At 33.6% G+C, this 10,857-nt stretch overlaps 1 protein-coding gene across 1 annotated transcript; it reads right to left on the bottom strand.

Annotated features, from left to right (window-relative positions):
• Positions 1–621: 621 nt before the first annotated feature.
• On the bottom strand, positions 622–4,745 carry LOC143568830 (RNA-directed DNA methylation 4-like). The gene is made up of 10 exons (XM_077054882.1): positions 4,595–4,745; positions 4,396–4,473; positions 3,227–3,327; positions 3,029–3,103; positions 2,764–2,805; positions 2,071–2,222; positions 1,796–1,908; positions 1,205–1,295; positions 1,046–1,116; positions 622–956 (listed from the first exon to the last, which is right to left on the bottom strand). The coding sequence occupies exons 1-10, from the start codon at positions 4,674–4,676 to the stop codon at positions 748–750; spliced, it is 1,014 nt and encodes a 337-aa protein (XP_076910997.1). The 5' UTR covers positions 4,677–4,745; the 3' UTR covers positions 622–747.
• Between the last annotated feature and the right edge of the window lie 6,112 nt (positions 4,746–10,857).

Here is a 10,857-nt window from a genome sequence, read left to right on the forward strand (position 1 = left end):
TCAGTTCAATTCTCCAAACTGTACTAAGGTAATCTTAATCTCACATTGGAGGGTGGATGGAGAAGAGACTCTCCGACAAGCCAAATTGATGTTCTTTTTTGCACCTTCGTCGCGTTTGGATTGCTTATGACCTAGAGCCGATACATTCAGTATCTCATTAGAGCTAATTCTTGAAGCTTCAACCTAAGTAACTAACTGGTTTTTAGCGTAGCAGTACCAAAATATGTAAAGGATATTTTTCCCTTACCAGAGTGGTGGTTGAAGACTAGTATCATGATAAACAAATATGTAAATATATAATTCATTTAATAGCCGTTAAAATAAGTATAACGTGTAGTAAAAGAAGTTTGAAGGAAAAGATCGTGCTCGCCTTTAGAATGTTATCTTTATTATACGCCGTATAAGGCAATAACAATACACTCAAGAGTCAAGACACATACACATATATGCAGCTCAGGAACTCTGAGAATATTTAATCCGAAACCTTTTGACCAACATACGCATATTAATACTTGCAAGCGACCAACAAAACCAGGTATATTAATTTGATTAACCCGTTACAGAAAAAACATTACCCAAATCAACACATTCACAAGCAAACACATCAAAATCACCTACCTCCACAAACCATAACCCTATAAACGCTTCGCAAACATAACCCGCCAATATCCAACCAGCTACGGTCTACTCAAACTATGCATGATCAAGATCGCGTTTCATATACAATCACAAAGAACAGAAACCTTTTCACTGATGACTCTCATCATCAAGCACATCATAATAATCATCGGCATCATCTTCATCATCATCTTCAGACAAGTCTGGGTCTCTCACTCTTTCAGATCCTGAAGATCCGCTCTCCTCTTCCTCTGAATGTTCTTCACTGCTTTCACTACCATCTTCATCTTCATCGTCATCTTCTTCATCCGGATAATCATTCAGAGGATTATCTTCAGCTAAACTCCCAAAGCAAAACAAAGAGAACATAAAAACATAAAAATATAAAACATAACATGAACGAGTTGTATGTGTAACAAAATCTAACCGTTAGAATCATCAGTTTCATAATCTGAATTATCCGGGCCGTCATAGAAGTCATCATCATCAACTTGGACACTATACCCAAAACATATGAACGACTTTGTGTAAGACAAGGTTACTGTGGTAATTTGACGAAATATAAAGACGAGTGTGAAATCCTTACAATGGAAATGGAGACGAAGTGTCTTCCTCCATCATGATAACGCTGTCATCCTTGACAGCATACAAATCATACACATAGTCATCCTTTGATGCTGCTTAATCATCAAATTAAAATAGTTAATACGGTTCTAGACCTTGTAGTTTGACACAAATAACTCTTTTAGTCCATTAGTTTAAATTTAACAGTCTAATAATTTTATTTTTGTATCAATTATAGTCCAGCCCACTAACCCTATTGCAATTTTCTGTTACGTTTTTATTAAATTAAATGACCAAAATAATGGACAAAAGGGCTACTTGGGTCAAACCACATGGGCTAAAACTGGATTTAATTCTCAAGTCAAAAAAATAAGCGCATTTATTTAGGGGGTGTTTGGGATTCCTTATTTTACATCCTTATAACTTTTCATTAAGTTAATAAGTTACAACATTGTAACTTATGAAACTTCTCCTCTCACAACATAAGCAATCCCAAACACCTTATTACTTTTCAAAAAGTTAATAAGTTATAAGTTGGTGAAAATAAGCAATCCCAAACACCCCCTTAGTTTCTTCACCAATCAACTAACATAAGTAGAAAAGTTTAAAAGACCTTTTTTTGTCATGCGATAGTCGATATCAGATTCGACTTCCTCTGCAGCACTTGGAATAAACTCTTGTAATAATGGTAAGAAACTGCGCATTAGTCTCAGCTCTTCTTCGTCTCTGCATTGGCATTGAAAATTGTGTCGGGTCAAAACGAATAATTATTTGTAAAAATGCAAAGCATGTCAGGTCGGGCCAACATATTACCATTTTGACCCGTTTACTTTAAATTTGTTTTCTATTTGATGCGTGAATAAGTAAAAGTGTAAAACCGACACTTACTCTTGTCGATGCACCTGACTGGTCTCCCCAATATCCACACGCTCAACATCATAGAGACGACACATGTCATGCAATGCATCATCAGATGCAGCAGTGTCTATCCCCCTCCGGCTTTTCCATATTTGCTTAAAACGAGCATTCTTCGCGAAAAGCTGGTGAATATAAATTACAACATTAGCCTTCCAAGTCGACTGTGAGTTTTGTAAAAGTAATAAAGGTTTATACTAAGAAAACAATGCAATATTTTATTTCCAATATAAATAGAAAATCAAGGTTCATATAGATTTAGAAGCAGTAAAAGATCGATTTATCGTACAGGTTGGGTAATGGATGAATGATCAAAGCTCAGTTCCAGTTAAAATACATAAATACTTATGCGCTGGTTCAAAATAGGTTGAAATGGGCCAACCCATGCAACACTCTTTTTGTCTGTTTTTTAAACTCATACTAATTCATGTACTAAAATGATTACAAAACTATAATACTACAATAAAAAATATCATATCTTTCGAATAAAACAACTGGAACATTGTTAGCATTAGATACACATTAGGTGAACTTTAGATCAACACAATAAGAAAATTACTATTCATAGTGAAAGGAAAAAGTGATAGAACTGTGGTGTCGAATGCAAGACTAAAACCAAGAAAAAATAGAAGAAACTGAAACAAGCAAAATGCATTTTAGATTCACCTCTTGTGATTCTTTAGCTTTTACCAGCAGCTGCTTCTGTTTCTGCAAACAAAACCAAAACAAAAAACAAAACCAAATTCAGCATCCAAACTAAATGTCATTTGTTAAATCAAATATATTGGCGTGCTGTCAAATTAGCACAAATCTTAACCACCAAAGCATAAAGTGAATGCAGGGTAACGATTCAAAAAGTTTCGCATATGATAAGAGTAAGAAAACGTTTCTCAATAGACCAAAACCTAAGTAGCAAAGATAGAGATCTTACAGTGTCAGCCTTATTACTACGCCTTTGATCCTCAACTTTAGCTTTAGAATTAAGTGCATCAGCAGAATTTGGCTCCTTGAAAAACATAAAACAATAAGAACTATCAACAAACAGATTATTTTATAGATGCCAAACAAGAATATGGCTAATCACACATAGGCCAGTAAGCCAGTGAGATTGCAACAGTTCAATCATCACCTTACTAGCAACAAATGATTGAAGAATATCAACAGCAACATCAGAGCTGCTCACAGTATCCACATGTTGTACAAAAAACTTTTTAGGCTTCAGTTCCTCAGCTGCAAGATGACAAAACGATCCATCATTTCAACAATTCATCATTGTAACTAGAGGTGCACAAACCGGTTCCAAACCTTAAACCAGTTCGGGTTGGGACCGGTTTGATTCGATCAACAAAAAGTCAAAACCACTTGTTGATTGTCGGGTTAAAACCAATTTATGATCAGCTGTTAACCCGGTTTTGACCGGTTTATAGTTCGGTTAACCGGTTTCGGTGGAGAGAATTACAAACCGGTCCCGAACCCTGTTCCAAACCAATTCCTATAATACCGGTTCGGTTTCAGTTCAGGTTAAATGGTTTAAGGCTGCCAGAGCCAGACCGCTCGCTCGAAAAATGCTTGGTCGATTTCGGCTCGAATGGTAAACGAGCCAATTGGCTCGGTTCGGTTTTAAAACAAGCCAAACACAAGCAAAGGCACGCTCGGTTCAGTTCGGTTCGCTCTACTCGAATTATAAGTTTTTTAATCCTTTTAAGAATTCCCTCACACTATCAGTTTCATAGTTCAATTTGCTCACTTCAAGTTTTCAGAATACTAGAAGTTTGTTTTCAAGGACATATTTGCCAACTTCAAACTTCTTTCTTACAGAAATTTGCAAGCAATTACAAGTTTGTCTTAAAACTACTAATTTATTTTCACGTACATTATATTCAACAACTTCAAACTAGTTTCTTATAGAAACTTTTAAAGGGAAGAAAAAAAAAGTAACGCTCAAAAACTCGATCAAAAAATGCTCGCTCAGTTTGTAAATGAGCCGATTGGCCCGGCACAGTTTCTTTTTGTAAACGAGCCAAGCACGAGCAACCCCTGGCTCGGTTTGGTTCAGCTCGTGAACAGGCCTAGTCCGGTTCGCTTAACTCGTTTCAATGTGCATCTCCAATGTAAGTTTGTAACTACACTTAATTCATAAATAATCTCCTAAGTTAACAGATACCTAACATAACTATCACTAACAATCTACAACACAAAGCCGAACAGCTAACTAAATTATACTACAACAGTTTAGGTATTATTACTCCAATCAAGTAACATTAATGAATTGAAAACTTAAAACACCATAACACACACCTTTGGAAGCTGAATCATTAATCGATAGCTTATCAAAATCAAGCAACCGCTTGACTGGTCTCTCATTGATTTCAAGCCCTAATTAGATACAAATATAATCATCAGAAGTAAGTAAGCAAGTTCAATCGTAAGGCGAATAATAATAATTAATAATAATAATAATAATTAATAATAATAATAATAATAATAAAGTAGTTACAAAAGGCTTCGAGTGGAGAGTGATAGGTCTTCCGCTTAACCCTAACGATAACTGGTTTGTCAGCCGTCGCCGATGAGCTCATTGCCGGTGTTTATTCGAAACAGGGAGGGAAGGGTTTTGGGAAGAAATGAGGGCAAAAGTACAATAATAAACTATTAATAATGATATGTTACTTTAAAAAATTAAAAAACACCCTTATTATTATTATTATTATTATTATTATTATTATTATTATTTAACGGGCCGACAACTGGCCTAACTCCGCCGTACGGAAACCTTAAACGCCTCCAATTATTTCCGGTTTCAGGAAAAACTCACCCGCACGAATATCGAACTGAAGATCACAAAGATCTCATTCTTCCTTCATTGAGCCACCATGTCTTCCAAAACTATTTTAAGTAAAAATCGAACTTGAGTCTTCGTTAAAAAACACAAACTTCCTACCACTACATCACATTGAAATAAACAAAATAATAAACTATTAATAATAAGATGTTTTTATGAAATATAATAATGAAATGTTACTTTAAAAAATATAAATAAAAAAAACATGTTGATTTGATTTATGATTTCTTAAGAATTTTCTTGTAATTAGGTGTTATTGTGTTGTTATTTCACACTTAATTAAATTAGGTTTTTATTTACTAATCGAGGAATAACAAGATCTTCAACAATTTAACACGAGTTCAAACAAGATTGTGAACGCGATAAAAATCTTAAAAGAGTTAATTGGGCTCAATGGGGAGAATTTTATACGAACAAGTAAGTGGGCGGGTAGGTGTTTCTTTTTTGTATATATGTTGCTTGTTGGCTATTTAGGCTACTCTCATTGTCAAACGAAACGCTGGGTCGATTTGCCACTTGAATAACAAGACAAATGAAATTTAAGAGGCAGGTCACGAACCACCTTCAATACGGTCGAACCGAGTTCGCAACCTAGTTTGGGCACTTGTTTAATTAATTGAACAAATATATTATTGACACCTCTCCATGCATTTCTCTTAGAGGTGGCAATGTGAGTGGATTGAGTTGGATTTGGGTGATGGGTCATGATGGATATGGGTCAGGATGGGTATGGGTCACGGTAGAATTTTTAAAATAGAGGGTTAGGATGGATATGAGTCAAGATGGGTAAAGCTAACCCATCTTGACCCAAGTGAAGGTTGACATACAAAGGGTTTTAAAAACCCATCAAAAAATATTCAAAAAAACTATTAAAAAAATAATAACTTAAAATATAAATAAAAAACGCAAAATGTAAAATAACTAAAATGTTTCCCACGTCATCCTCGTTAATTAAAAAAAAACCGTTTTGTACCAGTTCAGGTTCGAGTTTTTTAGGTTTTTTTTTTCGATTCGGTTTTGTTTTTTTTTTCATTTCGGTCGGTGTCGGTATCTGCTCGGTTTCAATGATTTCGATTCGATTTCTCGGTTTTTTCGGTTTCAGTATTGTTTTGTTTTAGTCAGTTTTTTCGGTTTCATTTCGTTTTATTGTTTCGTTTCGATTCATTTTGTTTTATTTTGGAGGCTACGTTTCAGTTTCTTTGTTTCGTTTTGATAAGCTTTTTGATTGCATTTCGCTTTTTTTTGTTTCTTTTTTATTAGATTTTCGGTGTCATGTCAGTTTTTTTTGTATCGTTTTGGTCGTGTTTCTATTTCGGTTCAGTTTCGTTTTGGTAAGCTTTTTGATTGCATTTCGCTTTTTTTTGTTTTGTTTTTGTCAGATTTTCGGTGTCATATCGTTTTTTTTATTTCGTTTTGGTCAGATTTTCGGTGTCATGTCGGTTTTTTTTTGTATCGTTTTGGTCGTTTTTCTAATTTGGTTAAGTTTCGTTTCAGTTTTTTTGTTTCGTTTTGGTCGGTTCGGTGTTTTTGATTCGTTTTGGTCCGGTTTTTAAATTGCATTTAGTTTTTTCATTTTTCCTTTTGGTAGTTTTTCAGTTTCAATTCAGTTTTTTTGTTTCGTTTCGGTCTTTTTCTATTTCGGTTCAGTTTCATTTCGTTTTTTTTTTGTTTCGTTTTGGTCGGTTCAGTGTTTTCGTCAGCTTTTCAGTTACATTTCGCTTTTTTTTGTTTCATTTTGGTCAACTTTTCGGTTTCATATTGGTTTTTTTGTTTCGTTTTGGTTGTTATCTATTTCGATTCAGTTTTGTTTCGGTTTGGTCGATTTGGTGTTTTTGTTTAGTTTTGGTTAGTTTTTCGGTTGCATTTCGCTTTGGTCGTTTTGCTATTTCGGTTCAGTTTCGTTTTTGTTTTTTTTTTGTTTCGTTTTAGTCGGTTCGGCGTTTTTGTTTCGTTTTGGTCATTTTTTGGGTTTCGGATGAGTTTTGTTTCGCACGTGATAGTTTGGGTATTTTGAATTAGATAAATTTTGGATAACTTGGATATTTTGTTTTGACTTATTCTAACCTATAAATGAAACTCACTTGTATATTTTCAACCCATCCTGATCAACTTGAAGAATTTTTATGATCCGTCATAACCCATTTAACTTTTAAAATTTATCCATCTTGACCCAAAACAATCCATTTGGGTTGGTTCGGTGTTTTTGATTCGTTTTGGTCCGGTTTTTAAATTGCATTTAATTTTCATTTTTCCTTTTGGTAGTTTTTCAGTTTCAATTCAGTTTTATTGTTTCGTTTCGGTCTTTTTCTATTTCGGTTCAGTTTCGTTTCGTTTTTTTTTTGTTTCGATTTGGTCGGTTCAGTGTTTTCGTTTTGTTTTGGTCAGCTTTTCAGTTGCATTTCGCTTTTTTTTGTTTCGTTTTGGTCAACTTTTCGGTTTCATATCGGTTTTTTTGTTTCGTTTTGGTTGTTATCTATTTCGATTCAGTTTTGTTTCGGTTTGGTCGATTCGGTGTTTTTGTTTAGTTTTGGTTAGTTTTTCGGTTGCATTTCGCTTTGGTCGTTTTGCTATTTCGGTTCAGTTTCGTTTTTGTTTTTTTTATGTTTCGTTTTAGTCGGTTCGGCGTTTTTGTTTCGTTTTGGTCATTTTTTGGGTTTCGGATGAGTTTTGTTTCGCACGTGATAGTTTTGGTATTTTGAATTAGATAAATTTTGTATAACTTGGATATTTTGTTTTGACTTATTCTAACCTATAAATGAAACTCACTTGTATATTTTCAACCCATCCTGATCAACTTGAAGAATTTTTATGATCCGTCATAACCCATTTAACTTTTAAAATTTATCCATCTTGACCCAAAACAATCCATTTGGGTTGGTTCGGTGTTTTTGATTCGTTTTGGTCCGGTTTTTAAATTGCATTTAGTTTTTTCATTTTTCCTTTTGGTAGTTTTTCAGTTTCAATTCAGTTTTATTGTTTCGTTTCGGTCTTTTTCTATTTCGGTTCAGTTTCGTTTCGTTTTTTTTTGTTTCGTTTTGGTCGGTTCAGTGTTTTCGTTTTGTTTTGGTCAGCTTTTCAGTTGCATTTCGCTTTTTTTTGTTTCGTTTTGGTCAACTTTTCGGTTTCATATCGGTTTTTTTGTTTCGTTTTGGTTGTTATCTATTTCGATTCAGTTTTGTTTCGGTTTGGTCGATTCGGTGTTTTTGTTTAGTTTTGGTTAGTTTTTCGGTTGCATTTCGCTTTGGTCGTTTTGCTATTTCGGTTCAGTTTCGTTTTTGTTTTTTTTTTTGTTTCGTTTTTGTCGGTTCGGGGTTTTTGTTTCGTTTTGATCATTTTTTGGGTTTCGGATGAGTTTTGTTTCGCACGTGATAGTTTGGGTATTTTGAATTAGATAAATTTTGGATAACTTGGATATTTTGTTTTGACCCATTCTAACCTATAAATGAAACTTGCTTGTATATTTTCAACCCATCCTGATCCACTTGAAGAACTTTTATGATCCGTCCTAACCCATTTAACTTTTAAAATTTATCCATCTTGACCCAAAACAATCCATTTGGGTTGGTTCGGTGTTTTTGATTCGTTTTGGTCCGGTTTTTAAATTGCATTTAGTTTTTTCATTTTTCCTTTTGGTAGTTTTTCAGTTTCAATTCAGTTTTTTTGTTTCGTTTCGGTCTTTTTCTATTTCGGTTCAGTTTCGTTTCGTTTTTTTTTTTTGTTTCGTTTTGGTCGGTTCAGTGTTTTCGTTTTGTTTTGGTCAGCTTTTCAGTTGCATTTCGCTTTTTTTTGTTTCGTTTTGGTCAACTTTTCGGTTTCATATCAGATTTTTTGTTTCGTTTTGGTTGTTATCTATTTCGATTCAGTTTTGTTTCGGTTTGGTCGATTCGGTGTTTTTGTTTAGTTTTGGTTAGTTTTTCGGTTGCATTTCGCTTTGGTCGTTTTGCTATTTCGGTTCAGTTTCGTTTTTGTTTTTTTGGTTTCTTTTTAGTCGGTTCTGGGTTTTTGTTTCGTTTTGATCATTTTTTGGGTTTCAGATGAGTTTTGTTTCGCACGTGATAGTTTGGGTATTTTGAATTAGATAAATTTTGGATAGCTTGGATATTTTGTTTTGACCCATTCTAATCTATAAATGAAACTCACTTGTATATTTTCAACCCATCCTGATCCACTTGAAGAATTTTTATAATCCGTCATAACCCATTTAACTTTTAAAATTTATCCATCTTGACCCAAAACAATCCATTTGGGTTGGGTTTGCCACCCTTGAGTTTTCTCTTAATTTTTTATACAACAAATAATTTTACATAAAAACTGATTTTTGTCTATTAAATTGTAATGTTAAACTTTTTGACAAAATTGTTCAGTTTTTTTTATAAACATTTCGATGTTTGTTTTATAAAAAACGGAGTTCCTTAAAAAAACGTATTTTTGAAGGGTAGTTCCAGTCAACTATTATTGGTTTGTAAACTTATATTTTATATATTAATAGATTATATGTATTTAATAAAGAAAATTGCATTGAATGGGAGTGAAAACATAAATTGGGTTGTGTTAGATAGGTGGAAGAACGAGAAACTATTTTTTTAATATTAGGTTAGTTTGGATTGAGTTGTGGCTTGTGAATAAGGATGGTCTTACTTGATGGTCTTTTTATGAAATGTCGTTTTTCAAAAAAAAAAAACTATATTAAAATAATTTTAATTGTTAGTTTTATAATATTTAATTAAATTATATATAATCATAACAAAAAAAAGGTTAGATTTATTTTACTCAACTTTTTAACATAGTAGTCAGAGAGCTTTATTGATAAAGTTATTTGATTAAATAATAGGCTTGGGTTATACATACACCAATGTTGGTTATTCACACACCTGGGTAGTTTATACGAGGCGTATAGACTCTATACGGCTCGTATAGGTGCATAGTCAAGTCATTTTCAAGCAGAAGTGTCAGGGTTTATTCTTTTGTATCGTATAGCCCCTATACGGCTCGTATAGAGCTATATGACTCGTATAGTTTTTTTTTTCAATTTTAAAATTACAAAATATTAAAAATAACACCCGAGTTGGTTACAAAATAAAAATATACATAACAACCTACGTACAACATGAGCATTTCAGGGTAACGACTTTTTAGTATCATTTGTTGGTATAGATGTTAGTATTATCTTACAAAGCAACACACAAATCTTACATGGTTTGAGAAAGAAAATCTGATACCTGGTCTATACGGGTCGTATACCACCTATACGAGTCGTATAGACCAGAAAAGTAATTAAAAATCTCGGGTCAAAGTACACGCTGGCATGCTGTATATACGAGTCGTATAGACCCTATACGGGCCGTATAGGTCAGATGAGTTGTGTAGGCTATACGAGCTGGAAAATCTATACAGATCGTATAGGGTCTATACGGCTCGTATAGACTGCAAAAAGCTGCCACACTGAGACGTTCGTACGCAGGTCAATAAGTTAGGGCTATACGACTCGTATAGGCCCTATACGAGCCGTATAGCCTTATTCCCACACCAGGGGGCTGGTGTATGCATAGCATGACCCAAATAATAATATATAATCATAACTGTAGTTTTATAATATTTGATTAAAAAATAACTTTAGATTATAGTAATATTAAGTATTTAACTGTTACTTTTAAAATATAATATGAATGTTCTCGGATAAATGCAACGATCTACAAGTGAAAGTAATGTTGATTCGCTAACATGAAGGCGTATCCCACTAAGTGAATTTATTTTTGCAATTTGATTTCTGTTGTTTAATCATCTTTTTTCTAAGAACAACTAACTCACACATTCTTAGTACTCTCAATCATTTGGGGAGAGACACCTTTTAACGCATCCTGATACCATTAGACCACAACATTTGGTTGTTAATTCATCTAGCCAGTGCTAGTTATATA

The sequence above is a fragment of the Bidens hawaiensis genome, unplaced genomic scaffold (assembly GCF_021521415.1).
Source record: "Bidens hawaiensis isolate Kalapana, Puna unplaced genomic scaffold, B.hawaiensis_p1.1 tig00024236_1, whole genome shotgun sequence".
In the NCBI taxonomy this organism is placed as follows: Eukaryota; Viridiplantae; Streptophyta; class Magnoliopsida; order Asterales; family Asteraceae; genus Bidens; species Bidens hawaiensis.